Below are 22350 nucleotides of genomic sequence, written 5' to 3'. Positions count from 1 at the left end.
TGGACAATTTAACCAAACTAAAGACAGTTGTAGTCTATACTTTTCTGATATCCTAGTCTGCAGTAATTGCAATTATTCTTGAGTTAAAAGGTCTGTTTTTTGGAACTCATTCTCTTTTTACTCCAGGTACCTGATCATAGTTTCTTCTTGCCAGCAGCTGGAGATAATAGTGACACATTTTGTTGTCATTCCCAGTGTAGATTGGTTTTGCCGGTTCCCAGAGCACCATACCATTGACAGCAGAGAGGAAGCCTTGAACCATGAAGAAAATGGAGTGTTGGTAGGCCTCAGAAGCTTTTGAGGTCTCTTAGTAATGTGCCAGGAAGCTTTACCCATACAAAATTCACAATATATACAAGTATCTGACTGGATCAGAGATCTGTGAGGGAAAAAAAAAAAAAAAAAGCATTATCTTACTGTAGAGAGTAGATGAGATGATTTAAGAGAAAAGCTTAAGAATGAACCTGTAGTAGTAGGTTCCTGTAGTACCTAGTAGTTAGTGAATATTCTTTCTAATTACATCCTTCGTTAGTTTTTCCAGATTTTTATCAGTATTAAAGTTTTCAGCCCTAATGCTGTCTTAGGTGATGCTTCTCATTTTTGTAGTGACACTGAAAATACTTGGACAAGTTTACTGTTTTTCTTGCATCATAATATATTTTCAGCTTTCAGACAGATGCACACAGTGGACAGATCGAAATCATTTTCTAGATCTGGTGGCTGTTCTAGAATTCTGTGTATTAACTCACATTTAACAATCTTCAGTTTTCTTCGTATTGTCAGTTTTGCATAGGCATAATTTTTTAATTCCCTTGAAGATTCTTATAGCCCCATCCTAACGTCCTCTGTAACCTCCCCCCATCCTTTTTTCAAATTACAAATTGTATGTTAAGTACTGTCTAACAAAGGAGATTGTGAACCTGATACTTAAATGGATAAAAATCAGGATAAAACTTTTCAGGATAAAAATCTTCCATTTATTCATCTCTGCTCTTTGCATTCATCTTTTCAGATTTTGATTTGTGTGACTACTTTTCATCACCCTGTAATGTCTTTATATCCTTTAATACAATCTTCAGCAACACCTTATGTGGAAGTTTTTGGTTATTACTATGTTAGGAAGGTGTTTCCTTTTTAGTATGCTGTTGTAATAACTCTTTCCAACTCTTTCAAAAGATTAGCAGAATATAGTTCACATAAACTATTCTGGTTGCTTCATGTAGTTAGCTTTCCTTTAAAAGAATATCTGATAAACAGTCATCTGGATGAGCTTTGGAATCCTTTTTGTTCAAATGTTAGCAAATATATGAAGATAGTTCATATTAATGTTCTTTCCAGACTCTTAGATGCGAAGCTTGGTGGGCCAGTGATAATACTGATGATGGATTTCCTCAATTCTTCCACCATTTTCACTTCTTAGTCTGATATTTAATATATTAAAAAAGACTTCAGGATAGGAATCTCCATACACATCTCCAAAACAATGACTTAATGTGAAGAAAACATTTGTTTGTCTCATACTTCTGTCTTTTAATCGCTTTATTCTTTCTGTGATGTGATCCATTTTTAAGAACTTTCTGCTTGTGGAGTTCTGCCTGAGAAGCCAGAACCTATGTCCATGTGTACAAACACACATGCCTATCTTTGTCTAAAGATTGTTTGCTCTGCTATTCAAAAAATGTTTTCCTCTCAAATATAAAAGTAAATGAACTTTTCTTGATGGTGAGGGGGTAGGGGGGAATCCAGATGCTGTATTTGGCTGTCCTAATAAGAAATATGATAGCTATGTCATTGTTTTCATGGGAAATTGGTACCTTCTGTCTTAGAATCTCCACGGAAGTGTCTTAAACTGGAATATCCAAACCAATTACAAATTGTGAGGTAGAAGTGCAAACAGAAAAATACTGTTGAGAAGAAGTAAGTCTTACACTCATCTCTGACTTCCATCTCTACCAGTCTGCAACACTAGAAACAAAATATGATTCATGATCTAAAGAATACCTGTTATCTGTTAAAAGCAGATGAAGGGTTACTTATCTTTCCTTTTGTCTGCTTTTCCTGAAGGACTTGGAAATAACTTCTGTAGTTCAGCTCTTGTAAAGGAAGTTTTCCTAACGTCATGTTTTTCTACTACTTCAGCTTATTTTTTTTATATGAAGAATCATATCTGATATTACAATATAGATGGTCTTCCTCAGTGCTGAAAGCACAAATCAGTTTATCTGTATTTGCATGTAGTATTGCAGCCTTTCTTCTTGGTCTAGACATCATCTAGAAGTAGATTCCTTTTATAGTGACTCTTACATGGACTGACTAACTCACCTTCAGAAAGATTCAGAAGATCTTGGTCTTGGAATAGTTTATTACCATGCATGACCGTCTTCGAATAAAAACAAAAGAAAAATCTATTTGTATAGGTTGAAATTCAGTCTCACTAGCTACAGTGTTTACGTTCTCAGATGTCTACTGAAACAATCCTCCTAAAATATATGGCTAAAAGTTTTTTCTTCCTTTGTATTTAAGGAAGACGGGAAAATCTTTTGAGGAACTTCAGAAGGACAGTGTCACAACACTTTCAAACTCTATTTTTGGAGGTCTTCAAGATCTTGTTTTTTCATATTTTCCTTTTCTTTTTTTTAAACCTTGCTGGTGGATTTAGGAATTAAATTATCATGTTGGATTTAGGAGAGTTCGTTGGTGTGCAAGCAAAACACTTTCAAAATCTGTCTAAAGAGAAGTACATGTCAATTATATTTTGAAATGAAATTTGTAGAAATCTATGCTGTGTAGCGCTGCTTAAGTTAGGTATTTTGCACTGACATGCGTATTTCATATAAGCATACTGATGTCATAATATCTTTAGAGCAATGCGTGTAATAGTTAAAGTTCAAATTTCATAGGATGGAATAGCTTGGGTTGGAAGGGACCTCAAAGATCATTTAATTCTAACAGCCATGCCATAGGCAGGGATGAGTTTTGTCTCAGGTGTCTAGACATTATTCTGAAGATCCATGCATATGGATTCACAGTGCAGCAGAGTAGGAAGTGCTTTCTATCTGTTAAACTTTCTGAAAATTTTAACTAATCTGGAATACTTTTTCAAGACTAATACTGTGCTCAACTGTTTCATCAAATAACAAGTCATATGCAGGTCTTGGTCATATTTTGTTTCAGGGGTATACAGACTGTTCTAAAACAACAAAAAAAATCTGACTTTGTTCATATTAATATATTGTCTACATCTGCTGGCAAGGTGAGGGTTTGTCTTCTAGACTGTACAGGTGAATATCTCAAAGAAAATTAATATAGGGTATTTCTCTTCAAAAATCTGACTTGTTTAAAGTAAGTTAGTAGTATCTGCATCTCAGATGGTGAAGTATACCTGCTGCTATGTAATTGTTTGCCCCCTTTGTTTTTTTCATTGTAGTCTGCGGTTAGCTTTACTAAATGAAGCAAAAGAGGTGCGAGCAGCAGGATTGCGAGCCCTCCGCTATCTCATTCGAGACTCCAGTATTCTTCAGAAGGTGCTAAAGTTGAAAGTGGATTACTTGATAGCAAGGTAATTTTCCCTTCTTGTCGTAAATTGTAAAATTGTACTTATTTTTTTCTGTTGAGAGAGGTGAGAAAACATGGTTTTGTATCCTCTTACATTCTTCACATATACTTTTATAAAAGTCTGTTTTTTTTTCAGGGTGAATAATGTACTTCTTTAAAAAGTTGGATAATACATCACACCGGCTAATCCAAATAAAATGCCATCCTAGTACATGATATCCTAAGAACAATCTAAAAAAATTAGACACATTAAAAACGTTTTTGTATCATAAATGCCATTAATTGTAAATTAGTCCACAGTATTATTAGCAAATTGAAACCATAGTAATTTTCATGTCTCTAGTTTTGTCAGATTTGTTCCAATTCTTAATATCATCATACTGCTTTAGGGCCTCTAGCACAAAGTCAGGACAAAAAAGTAGTTCATGCCCAAGAATTTATAATCTAAGTATAAACCATGACCCAACATAAAGATACCAAAGGGCAAACTAACAATGAGATAATAAGGCCAGTGTGGTGACTAGATCTAATTATCATTTATAGTGCTTCCTTTGTTAAAAGCTTCCTTTGTTAAAATTACCCGATTTAATGTTCAGATATGTATGTGTTTGTTTTCATATATACACAGATGCTCAATTTTAGTGTGGTGATAAATTTTCTTGGCAAAGGGGTTTTTCTGAAAGCATATAGAAAAAATTGAAATATTACAAATGCTTTTGTTTAGTCTTATTTGAAATGACACATGCAGCTAGCTCAGAATTGTTGAAACTGTTATGCTTTGTCACTGTATGTTCAAGAGCATTCTAGTGATTTACTTGTAATGAGGATAACTGTAAATAATATAAACTGGAACTGATTGTCTAACCATGAATATGTTTACTGAAAAGCAGACTTTTAAACAATCATTCATAATAATTTATCTTCTGTTTATTCAGTTGTAGGAATATTATTAATGTGAGATGTTAACAGTTAAGACTAAAGTTGCTCTTGATATAAACAAAAATGTTTTTTAACTTATTTTAGGTGCATTGACATACAGCAGAGTAATGAAGTAGAAAGAACACAAGCACTTCGATTAGTCAGAAAGGTAAAATCTAAGTATATGTGGTCTTATCAGCTCTGGTAGTCAGCTGTGTTGACTCCAGGTTTTCTCCACTAGTAGATCTTTTTCACAGCCTCTCATTTTATCATGTGAGAAGAAACTATAGCTGTTAATTTAAAAAAAAAAAAAAAAAAAAAAGTGCTGAGACTTATTTTGATTTTAATCTCTTATGACTGAGAATCTTGAGTGGTTTACAAAATCTCCTGATTTTTATTTTGATGGATATAAAACTGAGTAAGATTTGGAAACAATTCATCAAATGATGAGTGCAAGGGTTATAAAGGTATTAAGTTTCTTCTTATGATTTAACTTGATTTTGTAACATCTTTAAGTTGTTACACTTAAATGTGAAATGTGAAACATCTGTGAATGAAGGATTCAAGATTTTTCTGCCACTCAAGAAATAAGGCAAATTGCCATTTGTTGGGATAATCAGATCAAGTAATGCTTTTGGCCTTGCTGCTTTATCCTTAGAGGTTAATGCTATCCATAGTTTTCTCAGTTACATGATAAAACATACTTAGTCTTTGCAGGATACTGTAAGCTGATCCCTGAGAGACTAGCATATTACAGCTACTGAAGCTATTTTCTTAGGTAGTATAGTACTATGCCTTTGTACTGGACTTTTCTATTGTTGCTGTTGTTTGTCTTGCTCATATTCTTCTACTGAACATCATAAAAAAAAAATAATGAAGGCTCAGGGAAGGCTTGAATTATTTGGAAGTTGTTACCAAGGATCATAGTGTTAATCATTAGTTTGTGTGTATGTATACATATATATATGTTTAGGTTGAAAATATGGAGCCTTGATATGCGATTTCTTTTCTCTTTCAGAAGAGACAATATGCTTGTTTGGCACAATTGTTGAAAGTTTTAAAGCTTACAAAAAAAGGGCAAAAAAAATAGATCATCTGTGTAAGTTGCAGAGGTACTTCAAGAAGTATCCATTTATACATGTTCTTTCTTAATCTGGTTTAAAGAGAGCTTCAGTGTCAGGCTGTAGCAACTTCAATATGAAGATGGAATGGAAACATATTTATGATGAATTGTTTTTATTTGGCTCACACTTGGTTGTTTGACACCAGGATCCCTAAAAGATTGTGTAAAGGTATAGGAGAGGAGAATGAACTGCAAATATTACAAACAGGCAGAATTAATTAATTTACACAGAAGATGCTGTTATCTGGTGAGCTGTTGAAGATCTGAACTGGGTCTTGTCAGCACTTCAGAACTATGCTTTTCCATTCTAAAGTCTAGACACAATTCTTTACTTCAATTTGGTAGCAAAAATTCTTGAGAATAGTACAGATACAGAACTTTAAATCGTTTCTTTTTTCTTATCCTTTTCATAAAGAAGAACAGCAAAATGTAAAATTCTGGTCCTGTTTTCTCATAATCAAAAAATTATAAATATTAAAGTGCAGGTTAAGGTAGTGGAACAAGAGAGAAGAAAAACAACTTTAAACTTTTAAAATTTGGTTTCTAATTTTTTTTTTTGAGGGCTTTGAGTGCTTAAATTCTCTTTTCAACTGTACTTCTGTTGGTAACGTTTTGTCCTGTCAGCGGTGTTTCCTAGTGAGAGCTTAGTAACTCAAGTGTCTTCAACCATGAGAACTGTGATATGAAGTTACTTCAAGAAGCATTTCTCTATCTAATAGTAGTCATCATCAAACTGTCCATCTTTTAAAATAATTTAAGAGGCAGGATGTTTTATTTTTGAAGCAGAAGTGAGGGTGAGATATATGAACCACCTTCCTTCTATTCTTTTTTATTAATGGATCTTCAAAGACTTCACAGTCTTTGTTACAGATTTCATCATACATGCTTATAATTCACCTTGCATCTCTTTACTTTGTCTTTAAAATTGTATTTAAGTCTATAGAGCAGAATGAAAACAAATGCAAAGATTGTGTTTACTGAAGTACTTGAAAATGAGTATAAAACAAAATCTTTCTCCATCTCTTAAAACCTAAAAACCCTCCCATAATAAAACATCTTTAAGATGCTGCTTGTGGACACAAGCTAATTACATGTTAATGTCAGTAGAAAGAGTAAATTAGTACACCCATTCTATTGCTAATTCTTCTTCTTTAATACTTTTTGCTGTTGTAAAAATGAAAGACTGTGTGGGTGGGGAAGAGTATGGGTTTTCTTAGAGCCCTATCTTAAGGCTTCCTGTTTTGTGGGTAACAACATTATGTTTGACAAGAAGTTTCTCAAAAACATGTCTTAAAAATAAACTTGTTAAAGTGTTCAAATATTTGTCATAATGGTTTGTCTCTTCTCACTTAAACGTCCCTCCTTCTTTGCAATGTTCAGTCTCCTTTGGCTGAGCACGTCTGCAAGACATCTAAGGGAGCTGTAAAATGAATGTAATGCAAATCAGTTTTGGGAAAGTAATGCAGATAAGCCTAGTTTTGTTGGAAATTAAATGATACTAAATAAAATCTTTAGGAAACTTGCTTGCAAATATGCTTAGATGTTTGATGGAGCATTTTTTTGACATCTTAATTTTTTATTAGTAGAAAAAGTGATGTGGTTGGGTAGGCTATAACATTATGTTGTTCTCTTTCAAAACAGTCAGATAAAAAAAAAAGTATTTCCCCTTAGTAATATATCTGTTTAACTTCAGTAAATATTCATGTTCCATAGTATGGAGGAGATATGCATATTTAATTTTATCAAACTGAGAAATGTGAGGAAATATCTACTTACTCTTTGTATTCAAGGCCTTATCTGTGTTGGGGAGTTAGTTGTTTTTGTTCTTTGTGTTCACAGAGTCTTGCTCATTAGGGGTGAATCCAAATAAGGTAGCAGCAGCTTTAGTTTAGGCTATCCTTTTTTGTAGTCTGTGACTGTCTCTACCCTCATGAAAGTCCCTATAAAACATGAGATTTCAGTCTTGGCTAATTAAGCCAAGTTTAATTAAAGTTGAATAGATATCGAGGAATTTGGCGCAGTATAAATTAATCTTCTAGAAGAGTGTGTAGATTACTTTTTGACAGTGGATAGAGTTCTCTGTTGATAAAGAAATTGTTGGAAAAGATGTGAAAAAGGCAGCAATGGTTCTGTCTGCAGCAGTCATCTTTATTATTTTATCTTAGTAAGTAACAAAATTAAAACATAAAAAACAGAAGCAGGAAGATAAATTAACAGTTTCAAGAGCAATAGAAATAGTTTTAGTATTCTCAGGATATAGCCAAGTTAATTTATAAAATGATTTGTCTGGTGTTATCTAGGAAACAAAAGGATGGTGAATCTGTGAGTAAATTTAGAGAATTATAAAGAAACCAGAGTTTGTTTTCTTTCTTTTTTGGCAGATGATCACTGTGAATGCTTCATTGTTCCCCAGCTCTATTACTAATTCTTTGATAGCAGTTGGAAATGATGGTCTTCAAGAAAGAGACAGAATGGTTCGAGCATGTATAGCCATTATCTGTGAACTAGGTAAGATAATTGGAATCTAATTAAGAAAACCTTATATGGGTGTCCTCAGTTTTTTTTTTTTTTTAGGATTTTTCTTCGAGGAGGTTTATATTAGAATTTTCATATAATAAAATGAATTTGTTTAGTAAGTATTGAATCAGATGTTAAGAGTCCTAAATGTTTCATAAACTTATTCATTAGGTTGACGTAAAACAAAATCATTTTAACTTACACTAAAAATATGTTAAGTACCTGAAGGTTTCAAGTACTGTGCTGTACTTCAATACTTGCCAATTTTTGTGTAATCTTAATACTCCCTTGCTACAGCTGATGTTTCTAAAAATGAATGGATTGAATGTCATGAGAACTCCATACAAGAAGTGCAATCAAATGTAACAGTGTTCAGAAAACTAATTTTTTTTCCTTTTTTTTTTTTTTTTTACAAAGGGTACTGTGATTAGCTGTCTTTTGAAAATCAGTATGTGTCCGTGTAGAAGTTACTTGAACAGTGAGCTATACTAAATCCCTGTGTTGGTGCTGATTTTAAGTATTTTCAGCTTTGTATTTTTCCATACTGAAAATCTTGAAATGTTTTCTTTCATATCGCTCATTGAAGTTACATATTTATTTTTTTTGTCATTTAGCACTTCAGAATCCTGAGGTGGTGGCTCTTCGGGGTGGTTTAAGTACCATCTTGAAAAATGTGATTGATTGTCAGCTAAGCCGAATAAATGAGGCTCTGATAACTACAGTTTTACACCTCATTAATCATCCAAAGACCCGACAATATGTGCGAGCAGATGTAGAATTAGAGGTGGGTTCAATTTTACTTATTTAGTGACAGAAATTAAACATTGTATTGCTAATGAAAATGTTTTAATTTTTACTTCAGATTTCACAATGTGTTGATGCCAAATACTTAAAATGCAACATTTCAGGCTAAGAGCTTAATGATTTATGAAGAAGAAATAACATGACAAATCGGAGTGAGACTGATTAAAGGGCAAAACCCGTTAACTGTATTCTTATGTGAAAGTAATGCATGTCTTTTTTTTTGTTTGTTTAGCGAATTTTAGCTCCTTACACAGATTTTCACTACAGGCATAATCCAGACACAGCAGAAGGACAGCTCAAGTAAGTGTTACTGCTGTTACTTGTGCTACTAGTTGTGTTCACGTAACTATAATTAAACTATTCTTCTTTCCAAAGTGACAAAATAACAGTAATGAACTAACACAAAACTATAGGAAGCTGAACACAATAGCTGTTTAGAATGTAACTTCCTAAAACATTGTTAGGAATTTAAGATTTAAGAGGGAAATTAGGTTTACTCTTCTCCCCTCCCCCGTTACATTTCTTTCAATTCATATTTATGTATAAGCAACCAACTTTCTTCAGGTATAGGTTCCTTTGCTTTAAATATCCCAAATGGGAGTATATTAGTGCTAGTTTTATGTTCGGTCAGACTCAGAGGGTAGTAATTAAGGCATTGTACTAAGTGAGATCCAGTAAAAAGTGGAGTACAGTAGGGTTTTAGCCTGAAGGCTATGCTGTTTAATGTCCTTATGAATAACCTGGAGGATGAGATAGAGTGCGCTCTTGTAAATTTTATAGATGATAACCAACTGGGGGAATAACTGATAGAATCAAGGGCATCCCTGACATCCAGAGGGATGTGGTTTTTGTCTTTTATTTTCCGTGCTGAAACTCATGTAAACCACTGCATCAAGTTTTGGGTCTAATACCCTGCAGAGATTTTATATATGTAGTCTGACCCTTCGTGTTGGTGCATGGTGTGAGGGCATGAAACAGCAGGGAAAAATAAGGAAAAAAAGTTCCAACTTGATATAAGAAAAACAAATTTCTGTGAGGCTAGTTAAGCATTGGAACTGGCTGTTCAAATACTGTAGCTTTCATACTTGAGAATTTCTGAGAACTGACTCGATAATGCCCTGAGTATATAACTGGTCTCATATCTGACAACTTCTTTGTGTAGGAACTTGGAATAGGGACCTCATCTCTATTGACTTAATGGGTTTAGGTTTTTCCTGTTTTGTAATCATCAAATGGCAATAAATGCTTAGGTCAGTGTAACTGAAACAGTGTCCAAATCCTTAGGCCCCTACTGTAGTCTTCAGAGTGACTGATCTGATAGGCCAAATATAGCTGTTTTATGAGCCTCCTGCTGTAGAAACTCCACTGAAAAGAAAATGTATCAATGCTTAAAAACTCCAGACTTTGTGTGTGCATATTGCATATATATATATATATATATATATATATATATATATATAATAATATATATATACACAAAAATAGGCATAAGATTTTTCTTATTCCTGATTTTGTGTCCCATACAAAAAATTCTTAACTATTTTTTACTTGGTGTATTAATAACACTATTTTACAGTAATTAACTGTGTATCGTGATCTGTTGTTTTATGACAGAGAGGACAGGGAAGCACGATTCCTAGCTAGCAAAATGGGGATAGTGGCAGCATTTCGTTCATGGGCAGGTAAGATTTCTTTAAGTTGAATAACTGGCAAGGACTTTTCAGTGTAATAGAATGGTTTATTTAGCTCCAGAATTGGTACCAATCGTGAAATTAGGGGACATATACGTAGTTTTCTTTGCCAGCAAGCTGCAGCTCTATCTTCAGTATAGAGTACCATGTCAGCTTTACTTTGATGGTGGTACTTGCTATTTGGTTGGTGAAAGGATGTTGAAAATAGCATCATATTGTAAGAATTTGCCTTTGAGATAGTTCTGTCAGTGTGAATAATGAATTTATTTGTTTATACAAAAAATTTTCAACAGTAAAGTTTAATTAGCACCTGCTTTTACTAAGTGTTATAGCTGAAGATAAATTCCAGTATAGAACTATTTTTTGTTTTTTTTCATGTAGAAAACATTTCTCAATCAAATAAAGTGGGCTTTTTCATTTTTTCTTATGCCCTTCCCTGTAACATTACAGTACCTAACATGAATAATGCCTCAGGGGATTTCTCATTATTTTAGTCAAGTCAATGTCTCACAATAAACTAATCAGATGATATGATATGACTACCTACCAACATTTTGGATAGGCTCTTTACAGGTTATACGTAGAAAAGGTTCAGAAATTATAGAAAACTTTTCTGATTTTTTTAAGACTACTTGTATTATTTTTTTAACAGTCTTGAAAGGATCAGTAAGCTTAATTTAACATCCACATGTCCTTCGAAGTGTCTCATATTCTGAAATGATTGGGGAGTTTGTGACAAGTTTGAAAATTCTAAGAACCAGTTTCTCTGTTTCAGAACTCAGTTTCTCTCATGTTGCTGTATCTTCCAAAATTCAGATGCTTAGAATTAATGCCATAAGCCTGAACAGGTCAAGTGACTGAAGAAGCAATTGTCTTGGAATACATTAGTTGCAGTGATACTTCTACAGTGAGCCTTAAAAATCAATGTAATGGTTAGCTTCAGGTGGTATTCTATAACATTTAAGAAGAATTTGAGGGTTTGCCCTGTTAATATTAAACTCATTGAGTGAAAGACAGTATAAAAGGAGCAAATTATGAGAGAGGCTGTAAGATTCTATGAAAAAAAAAATCGTGCTGAAAACTATGAAGATAAGCCCTTCTCATCCGTGTAAAAATGATTAAAAATGATGGATAAGGGAGTGTTATTCCAATTATGCTTAAACTTGCTGTTTAGAATTCACCAGAGGTTAAAAAGAACTAAGTGAAATAATTGGTTAGGTTAAAATACGTTTTTTGATTCAGAAAGTGCTCAGTTCTACATATGTTTCATTTCTAAGAATGAATTTTTATTTGCGATTTTGATTTCCTGCCATTTCTTCAACACAAATGAATAACTTATATGCTGCTCACAGTAGAAAGGGCAAAAGTAGCTATAGTTCTTAGTGAGGGAACAGTTGTACGATTAGTTTAGTTAAACATTTTGTAGTGACACACAAAGGTGAAAAATCTTTTTGTCATTTGTACTTGCAGTCAAACTAGAAATTAAATATAACAATGTGCCTAATGCTGTTCTTGTTTGAGTGATTATTATGCATGTAATGTTTTCTCTAGGTATTATCAGTCTGTGCAAACCTGGGAATTCTGGGATTCAGTCTCTTATTGGGGTACTCTGCATACCAAATATGGAAATACGGGTATGTGGTAAATATTTAGCACTGGAATAGGTATACTATTGGATGTCTTAACGTAATTTATGTTTTTAAAAAATTTAGCGGTCTAAACAGTCTCCAATTGAGAGACTACTAGCCTCAAGTTTACTTGGCCCCCAAACTCAAGTCTGTAATTCTTGTATAAATTTTCTGTGTGATCGTAAATAAGCTACTTGTTCTTTCTGTGTCCATGAAGTGTGAATCAAAGCACACCCTGTATGTCTGACAGGAGGGAATGGAGGAACAAAAAGGGAAAGACATGGGGAAGTAATATAAGATTTGTATATGCTCAAATATTTTTGGCAGTGAAATTATAGATTATAGAATATGGGAGTAAATGAAGGTGTTTTGTTTAGTTTTTAAGTTCCTTTTCATTATTTTATGTAGATACTGAATTAACTCTAGAATTGCATAGTGATTTAAATTAAATTAAAAATTTATTAATGTGCTGTGAAATGCTTTCTGCTGTTCTTGGTTTTAGGTTCTTTAGTTCCTTGTTTGTATTTCGAACAGTCTCCGGTCTGCTGATAATAGAAGCAGAGAGCAGGCATTATGAAAGTCCATCACTTGCATGGACTCAGACTATATCAGTAGTGCATACATTTTTTTGCTTTGACCAGAGGTCAAAGCAAACTCATTGTAGCTGTAGTTATGATTTTAAAGCATTGAATTTTAGATAAACGAAAGTGTTTCTTCCCAATTACTGCTTAAAACAAAAAGTTGATGGACACAGCAATGACTGGTCAAAAAAAAACCAAGTTATCAAAGTAGCCTAGGCTTCTGTAGGATTCACAGTTGCAGTGTAGCACAACTTTAAATGAGCAAGCCCCTTCCCTACTTCTCTTATCCACATTCCCTTAGATATTCAAATAAGCATGTAATCCAAAAAAGAAACCCCCAAATAGACACCAATTTTATAGAAATGAATTTCAAGTTCTTTTTTTTAAATAATGAACAAAAAGACCATTTTAAAGTCTATACATTGGCTGTTTGGTTTTTGTTTTTTTTTGGCAGAGAGGTCTGCTTGAGGTTCTTTATGATATATTTCGCCTTCCTCTCCCTGTTGTTGCCGAAGAATTTATTGAGGCACTTCTCAGTGTAGGTAAGTATTTAAGAGTAGTTCACACAGGAATTCTGTCTGTTAAAGTCATAGAAATTTGAATACTTTACTGTTTCCTCTGTTGCAAATTATGTCAGCTTGTTGGCTGTATTAACTGTTTCAATGTATTAACTGCTTCATCACTGAATTCACTGGGTATTCTGAAGTCCAGTTTAAAATCTTATCGACCGTTCAGCAGCAATCAAGCTACCAGTTAACTTTTTCTGATAACCTTACTATATAACTTGATTGTTGCAGGCAGTATTGGAGCATAATGGAGCATTTACACAAAACTGTGTACAATACTAGAAATTAGTCATCTTTATAGTATTAAAAGCATTGGTAGCATGGAAGTGTTGGTAAATGTCACATAAAATTTATTACATTTTCTTTTTCTATATATTGTGTATCTGCTAATTATCCCCTCTGCAATTCAGCAGACTTTTCGTAGGGCAAATATATGTTTTCATGTCTGTATTTAGTAAGGTTAATCTTTTATGTTTAGAATTACTGCTTTTTAAACCTTAAGAGTATCCTCTACTGTGTCTCACGGAATCATGAGAGACTGAAAGGAGCGTGTCTGTCCAGCTTATTCAAATTCTGGTTATAAATGTCTGTCATGATATGATTATAAAAGCTTAATCCTTGTTCCACTTACAAATAAATTATTCTTTGTTGCAGACTGGTGACTTTACTACAAGTGGATGTACATTTTAAAATGATAGGTGTTATGATTTCTGTTAAAGTGTGTGCTTAGGAATTGGAAGTGTTATTATTTTGGCTGATATTTAGAGTCCTTTTCCTAGCTTTGAAGTTAGCATCACTTTATCTAGGAGTGTGGTTTAGATAATTTTTTGGAGATTCCTTGTGAACTAAAATTTTCTATGATATAAAGCCTGAAGAAGCAGCTGTTGACAAGAACTATTTACCCACAGGCTACGATCAAAATAACACCAAAATTCAGGGTTATAATTAACACTGTTCATTGTTTTCATATATTTATTGCTTATATATGTATATTTATACATATGTATTTTGTTGTTACAGATCCAAGTAGGTTTCAGGACTGCTGGAGACTCTCTGATGGCTTTGTAGCTGCTGAAGCTAAAACTATATTACCCCACAGAGCCAGGTCAAGGTGGGCATTTCATGTACTCAGTCTAAGCTGTTGATATTTGTTGTTGACAATAATTGTCTCCTTCAGAAATGATAAAAATGTATTTTCTAAACTGTTTATGTACTTTTTTTCCTCTCAGGCCTGATCTCATGGATAATTACTTGGCTTTAGTGCTCTCAGCTTTTATCACCAATGGACTTCTAGAGGTAATTAATTGACTTTTAAGTATGAATAGATGTTTGCTATTTCCATCCTATAAACTTTTAAATAAGATACATTCCATACATCCTACATTAAATGTTGTAATTTTTTAAACTTTTTTGAAGGGTCTGGTTGAAGTGATCACAAGTAGTGATGACCATGTATCTGTTAGAGCAACTATCCTTTTAGGAGAACTTTTGCACATGGTAAGTAAGCCTTCTTGCTGAGAATAAGTAGTATAAGTACCTCAATGGAAATAGTTATTTTTCTAGTATAGCTTTGAATTTTCTAGGAACTTCAAACATGCACTTTTCATCAAAATAATGGGTTATTTTGTATTACACCATATGTCATTTTATATTATTAAAAACAGCATGATGTGATGGGAAGGCAGTTGATCTCCAGCTCTCAAATTCTCACCGGTTCTCCTTGCCTTAGTATCCAGTTGTATTTTTAAGCTGGAGTCCTTCAAACTCACTCATCTGTTACTGTGTTTGGGAAAAGTCTACTGCTGATTTCTGCTTTTCTTTGAGTAATGGTAGCTTTGGCAGCATTCTTAGCTTTCTGTCACACAGACTGGGCAAATGAAACTTCTGCATTTTCAGTTGGGGCATTTCATATTACATTCAAGTGACTCGACTTGCAGTGATCTTTCAGCATTGCTATTGGTATCCTCTGCATAGCACAGAGAAGCTTGAAGGAACCTTGCTTCATGCCTCCTCCTTCTCTCTAACATATATTACAGTAACCTCTCCTTTTCCTTTATGCTGAATCCCAACAAGATTAATGTCTTTACCATTCCATGCTGACAGGATTTATACTTACTTCAGCAGCTGGAGAGGAGAAGGAATTTTAATTTTAATTTTAATTTTATTTTATTTTACTGTATTTGTCTTGCTCAGGTTGTGCTAGACTGTTCCAGATTAAAAGCAACCAACCAAACATCCTTCATCCCCTGTTCCCGCCCCCCCCCCCCCCCCCCAAGGAAAAAAAGTGCTTGAAAAACAGAACTTAATGTAATTCTTTTTTTGTGTGTTGATGTTTCTTCATATACATTCAAGGGCTACTTCTGAGCCTGCTGAGGAGCTGTTAGTCGTGTGAATTCACAGAATCATAGCATGGCTTGGGTAGATAGGGACTTAAAGATCAGCTAGTTCCAACTCCCCTGCCATGGGCAGGGATACTTCCCACTAGATCGGTTGGCCAAGGCCCCATCCATCATGGTCTTGAACACCTCCAGGGATGGGGCATCCACAGCTTTGCAGGGTAACCTGTACCAGTGCTTAACTTACCCTTACAGAGAAGAATTTCCTCCTAATCCCTGGTCTAAATCTGTCCTCTTATTTCTAAACCATTCCCCATTGTCCTTTCATTATCTACCCAAGTAAAGAGTCCTTCTCATTCCTTTTATAAGACCCCTTGAGGTATTGAAAGGCTGCATTGAGGTCTCCCAAGAGCCTTCTCTTCTTCAGGCTGAACATCCTCAGCTCTCTCAGCCTGTCTTCACAGGAGAGCTGCTCCAGCCTTCTGAGCATCTTTGTGGTCCTCCTCTGGACCTGCTCCAATAGTTCCACATCCTTCTCATGCTGGGGGCCCCAGCCCAGGATGCAGCACTCCAGGTGGGACCTCACAAGGGCACAATCTCCTCCCTCCACCTGCTGCCCACCCCTCTGTTGGTGCAGCCCAGGACGCAGTTGGCCTTCTGGGCTGCAGGCACACACTGCTGGCTTGTGTTGAGCTTTTTGTCCACCAGAGCCCCCAAGTCCTTCTCTGCAGGGCTGCTCTCACTGGGTTCTTCTCTGTCTGTGCTCACGTCTGGGATTGCCCTGACCCAGGTGCAGCACATGAGCCCAGTTCTCCAGCCTGTCCAGGTCCCTTTGAATAATATCTCTTCCTCCTTTTGTATCAACTGCACCACTCATCTTGGTGTCATCTGCAACCTTGCTGAGGGTGCACTCAATCCCATTATCTGTGTCGCAAGCACTGATCCTAAGACAGACCCCTGAGGGAATGTGATATGATTTACCTTACTTGACAAACAGTTCTTTCATTTTCACTTCTTTTCTTGCCAGCAAAAATATCATCTGTACTGGAGTACTTTTTGATTAGGTTTCTTGGGGATTGCTTTGTCTTTTTTCCAAATTATCATGCTACTCCAGAAAAGATGGTAAGATATCAAAATAAGCTTTGTCTTAGAAAATTTAACTTATCATATGTAGTCTGTATCTTCAAATTATTGATTCATTTCACTGGTACAGGATTGGCCTGCTCTTAATTACCACAGAAAACAAGACCACAGTTCTCAAATATATGATTATTTATTACCACAGTGATATACAATATCTCACCTCAGCAGCATGGGTCAAAACGAGAACAAATCTGTTCTTCAGTATTTTCAGAGATGTTTTTCTTTAGATAACTGGCACAATTTCTTGAGTGTTCATTTACTTATGTAGCTTAAACAGAGGAGTATGGATTTGCATATGCTATTTTGGATGCTTTCTGGAATGCTTTTGTGCAGGATTGGTTAGATGAACTGCAGCATCAGTTCATGGTTTGCTGCAAAGCACAGTCATTTTTTGTATTTCTGAAGAGGTGATTAGTCTGAAATGACTATCAAAATATTGAATAGATACTTGTACTTTTAAGAAGTTGAAGTAAGCCTTTTATCTTCATTATCCTTCGTAGTTTTAAAAAATATTTGTACAACTATCTGTGTATCCTAAAGTAAAAAGAACTAAATATCAAGTAACTTAACTAAGTTAACTTGGTTCATCGGATATTTCTTTTGTCTGTGTAGAATCATTGGTAGCTATATGTATTGAATGGACATAATCAGTTTGAATTGTTTCTGATTTTCACATATATATATCAGTACTTTTATATGTATTAGTACTTTTTGTACATATGGTGTAAGGACAGCTGTTACGCACATTTCTGCATGCTACCACTTCAAAAACTACTAAAGGAAAAAAAGGCTCCAAGTCCTGAAATTCTTCAATTACATTAGATTGTGCTTCAGAATGATTAAATAGATAAAAATATTCAAAATGGTATGTTTAATTATTGCTGTGATGTTACACAAAATTCTTTTTTTCATTTGTGAAAGTGTTATGAAAAATAATAGGTTCTACAAATTCTGATCCTTACAAGATGGCTGAAAATATTGTAGTAGGTTATTCTAACCAGTCTTTTCTTGTTGTTTAGGCAAACACAATCCTTCCTCATTCTCACAGCCATCACCTGCACTGCTTACCGACATTAATGAACATGGCGGCATCTTTTGACATCATGAAAGAGAAAAGACTGTAAGAATTCCAAGTTGTACTAAAAAGCTAAAATACATGCTTTTTCCTGCAATTGAATGAAAACCAAGCTTTCTGTTGGTTAAAATAATTGCTGTCTTTAAATACAAATGCATCCACATATAAATGCTCTTTGGCTCATGCACTAGAAACTTTCTCTAGTAAGATTTCAGAAGTATATTACTCTAACAGCTCTAGTAATTTAGAAAATTTTCATAGTTTTTTCAGAACGCTTCTGCATATGCTGCAATATTTTTTCCAATGTAACTTTCCTAAATGGACTATAAGCTGCTGTTTGACCAAACAACATCTGAATCATGTTGTGTTTAACATCTCTATTGTTTCATATTTCTCTTTTTGGCATTTTGATATAATTAAAGCTTCTAACCTAAGAATGCCTGTGCCAACTTCTCTCTTCAGCTTTTGTTTATCTATAGGTAATTAAACAGTAATTGACCAAATCAGTTAATCATTATAGGTGTGAGCAACATATAAAATAGGTATGGATCTGTTTCATGGATCCTTTTTCTTCAGCAGAAAATTGTCATTGTACAACAGTACCTTTGTTTAAAACTTTCTGCTGCTTTATTTATTGAAGTTTGCATTGTTAATTTTTTGCAGTTCTTTTAAATACAACTTAACTGTAAGAATGACCAAACAAATTTTATAGAATGTAGTGCAGCATACTGCAGTGGGATGTTGTTAAGCATTATTAGGAACTGTATGGAACTCATGCTAAAAGGTGTGTGTGTAGGCATATGATTTGAAATGGATGTTTATAGGAGCTTCTGGCTCCTTGTTAAACTAGAAAAGTAAATTTTGTCATTTTAGATTTTTTTTTTTTTACATATTTTTAAAGAATTTCTCTATCCGTCTATTAAGCTTGCAATTTAACCTCTGAAGTGCTATGCCATAAAATGCCATCTCCTGGGTACTTAGCATCATTTAAGCTACTTGAAGAAAGTCATTTTTTTAGATTCCAGTTTCCTTAAAATGTGTGCCTGCAACTCAGGGTTCTTATTTGCATTTCTTTCTAGACTATTTAAATTCTGTTTGTATGTATTTTTTTCTTCATACAGTAAGTTATAGGAAATGTTTTTCTTAGTCGTTCTTGCCATTCTTGATCTGGCTTGTCAATTCAGGATTCTGATAAAGTATCATAACTTCACATTTTCTTTTGTGTTTTTAGTGATAAATTACAAAATCTTTCCAAACTGCTGCTGTAAAATAGTAAATGCTACTGCAGATTGCTTCCAGAAAGCTTCTGCCTGTTTTTCTGGTTTTGAAGATTGATGTCACCAAAAGATTTTGATGTTTGAAGACAGAAGTCATTTTTGTTAGAAGGAAAATATTTTTGTCAATTGCATTGTTTCATGCTCTGAAAACCTGTAAGCCTTTTCATATATAAAATTTATGTAATTTAGGTGAACAAATTTACAGGTACTTATGTATTTGAAGATGTACAAAATTGAAAACATTTTCCTATCCTATGAATTTTTTCCTTATAGGAAAGACAGGCTTACCTCCTAATTTTTATACTTCATTATTTTATTTGCTTGGCACTGTTTATTGGTAGCAGCATTTTTAGGTTAACTGTTTTGCCCTCATCAGCTGTCATTTTTGTTTATCTTGCCTTGGGAATTTTCTTACATGGTGTTGCTAAGCTGTTCAGGTATATGGAGGAAGAAGGATACTGCTGATAATACACTGCCATGTCCTCGGGGTTGGATTTCACGGGAGAAAAGAGCTTAAAATAAGTATTTCATTAGACAAAGTCACAGCTAGCCCCCTCAAACATATACTGCAGGATGTTGATCTACAACGACATCCTAAAAAAAAATTTAAATTTGCAATATATTCTAGATTTATGTAAGTCTCTTTCAACTGAACTGTTCTATTCCTCTGTGAAGTCTGAAGAGCACCAGTAATATCAGTGCAGTAGAAAAGGTGTTAGTGAGGCTCATTCTTCAGTATCAGAAATTCTCAAAGATAATTCTATGTAATTTCAATACAAGACTGAAGTTTATGAATGTATGAAAACTTGCATCAGGATAAGTATCGTCTCTTTCTTGGCTTCAGAATTGTTAGTGAATTCTTTTTTGAGCTACGCTTTTTTAACTTAGTATGTAGCACTGGAGTTCTTTTAGTTGGATAACAGTTGTCAAATATTGATTATAGTATTTTTTTTCCAATCAGACGAGCAAGTGCTGCGCTGAACTGCTTAAAACGCTTTCATGAGATGAAGAAAAGAGGGCCTAAACCTTACAGCCTCCATTTAGATCATATTATTCAGAAATCAATCTCAACACACCAAAAAAGAGATCAATACCGTGTGCAGAAAGACATCTTTATTTTAAAGGTATTACCATTGCTGAGCTTTCAAAACTAATTTGATGTATTTTGTAGACTTACGTTCCACCCTATCCCCCAGCTTTACTTTCTCATATAATTGAGTCATTTATATCCTGTTGTTAGATTCATAATGCAGTACTACAACCATACAATTTACTCAGAGATGCAAATTACATTGTTACACGAACAATAAGTGTATCATGCAACAACAGAGACAACAATGATGCAAGGAAACTTAATGTAACTTATGTGTTCCAGGATACAGAAGAAGCACTTGTAATGAATCTGAGAGACAGCCAGGTTCTCAACCATAAAGAGAACCTTGAGTGGAATTGGAATCTGATAGGGACCATATTGAAGGTGAGCATAAATAGAGCAGGATAGTATTTCTTATGGAATTGTTTGAAAAAAAACCTGTTTCCCTGTCACATGTGAGCTTTGATTTCTAGAATTAATTCTATACTATATGCCGTAATTTGTTCTATTTCAGAAAATCAGAATGTTATGTATTTAATCAGTATCGTTACAGTCCTTGTTTACAACCCTTAGACTGTGTGAATTTAACTGCAGTGTTTTTTCCACAATTTTCTTAATAAGCACATAAAATTTATATAACTTTATTTGCCAGAAATAGACTTTATAGAATGAGATGATAGCTTTAAAGTTACTAATACTTCAGACTTCAGTCCAAGCAGAATACTGCCTTGTTCCGTTTCATAGAAGCTTTTTTTCATATAACATGAGCTGAAGTTTGAAGGTTGGCGGTGGGTTATGGATCAGGCTTAAAACATGTAGACCAAGCCACATATGAAAGCTTCATTAATTCAGTCCTATGTTTTGAACTAATAAAATTAGTCCCATAGCATCAAGTTCTTTACAAAGTTAATTTGTCTGTACGAAACACTTCCTAACTGGAAATACCTCTGTTAGGGAGGTCTTTAGTGCACAGCTTTTAAGAGACTGTCTCTTTTTGAACAGAAGAATTCCTTTGAATAAGAAAACTTTGAGAACTTAATATAGTCTCAGAGACAAAATAACTTCTGTCATTTTGTGTCAAAGCTTTCCTTATGTTGTTACCCCCTAGTAGTGTTTTCTTAATGTCTTTTTTTACTATGTTATTGTAAAGATGGTGAAAGTAGAAAAAGTACTCATGATGACAGACATAAACAAAACAAGCAAACAAAATACACAAACCACAAAATGTTTCTGTATTTTCTCAGGGACTGATTGAGAAAGCAAGAATATTTCTGCTATTAAAACCTAAATATGTAGCCTTGCTCTGCTGAATTTTGCCTGTTTACATTTTTTTACAGTAATATCACTAAATTTACATTTATTGGATAATATTTTTGACTCGTTAATAAAGGTATTCTCAATAAATTGTTCTTTGAAATCTCACTTTTAGTTAGCCTGTGTAGTTTTTTCGATAATGGAAATCTTATGTGGATGATCATGAAGAAATACTTCTATCCTGAAATGTAAGAGCAGAAAATCAAGGTCAAGCTGTCAGTTTCCCTGCTGTCTCAGACCTCCTCTGCAGTGTATTTTACAGTGCCCTGTCAAACAGTTTTAATTGCCTCAAAATTAGGGTCTTATGTCTTTCAGAATGAGTAGTTACTATGTTTTCTGGTTAAATGCTAACCACTTTCCTTCTTGCTGATGTTATCTTAGTTCACATTGATGTTGTGTAGTTTATCAGAGCTGTCCATCTGTAGTCCCTGAATGAACAGGACCAGATTCCAATGTTCAGATTGCCACCTCCTTCCTCCCAGCTGTGTCACAGCCTTATGGCTGTGGAGCATTGCCTTTCCACCACCTTACTACTTACTTCTCATATGGTCTCTTACTGCCTTTTTACTTGCTTAGCTTGCTGTTTAAACTGCTAAAAGAAAGGTGATAGCGATCAGGATGGAGGGAATAAAACTAAATATCTACAGAAGAGTTTAAAGACCATTTAAATAAGCAGTATATAAGTGAATGGTAATTTCTGAAATAAATCAGATTAATAGTGAAAACAAG

The 22350-nt window shown here is 34.2% G+C and overlaps 1 protein-coding gene across 4 annotated transcripts in view; it reads left to right on the top strand.

Annotated features, from left to right (window-relative positions):
• Nucleotides 1-22350, top strand: part of RICTOR (RPTOR independent companion of MTOR complex 2) — a 79659-nt gene that overhangs the window by 27670 nt on the left and 29639 nt on the right. For all 4 annotated transcript variants that reach the window (XM_084503673.1, XM_084503676.1, XM_084503674.1 and 1 more), the window contains 14 exons: nucleotides 3428-3559; nucleotides 4579-4642; nucleotides 7978-8104; nucleotides 8728-8897; nucleotides 9150-9217; nucleotides 10532-10599; nucleotides 12160-12242; nucleotides 13272-13359; nucleotides 14404-14494; nucleotides 14613-14679; nucleotides 14800-14880; nucleotides 17882-17982; nucleotides 20176-20338; nucleotides 20590-20691. In XM_084503673.1, coding sequence (XP_084359799.1) covers nucleotides 3428-3559; nucleotides 4579-4642; nucleotides 7978-8104; nucleotides 8728-8897; nucleotides 9150-9217; nucleotides 10532-10599; nucleotides 12160-12242; nucleotides 13272-13359; nucleotides 14404-14494; nucleotides 14613-14679; nucleotides 14800-14880; nucleotides 17882-17982; nucleotides 20176-20338; nucleotides 20590-20691 — 1405 coding nt within the window. The remainder of the gene's footprint in view (nucleotides 1-3427; nucleotides 3560-4578; nucleotides 4643-7977; nucleotides 8105-8727; nucleotides 8898-9149; nucleotides 9218-10531; nucleotides 10600-12159; nucleotides 12243-13271; nucleotides 13360-14403; nucleotides 14495-14612; nucleotides 14680-14799; nucleotides 14881-17881; nucleotides 17983-20175; nucleotides 20339-20589; nucleotides 20692-22350) is intronic.

The sequence above is a fragment of the Aythya ferina genome, assembly GCF_964211825.1.
Source record: "Aythya ferina genome assembly, chromosome: Z".
In the NCBI taxonomy this organism is placed as follows: domain Eukaryota; kingdom Metazoa; phylum Chordata; class Aves; order Anseriformes; family Anatidae; genus Aythya; species Aythya ferina.
This window is presented reverse-complemented; position numbering and strand designations above follow the sequence as displayed.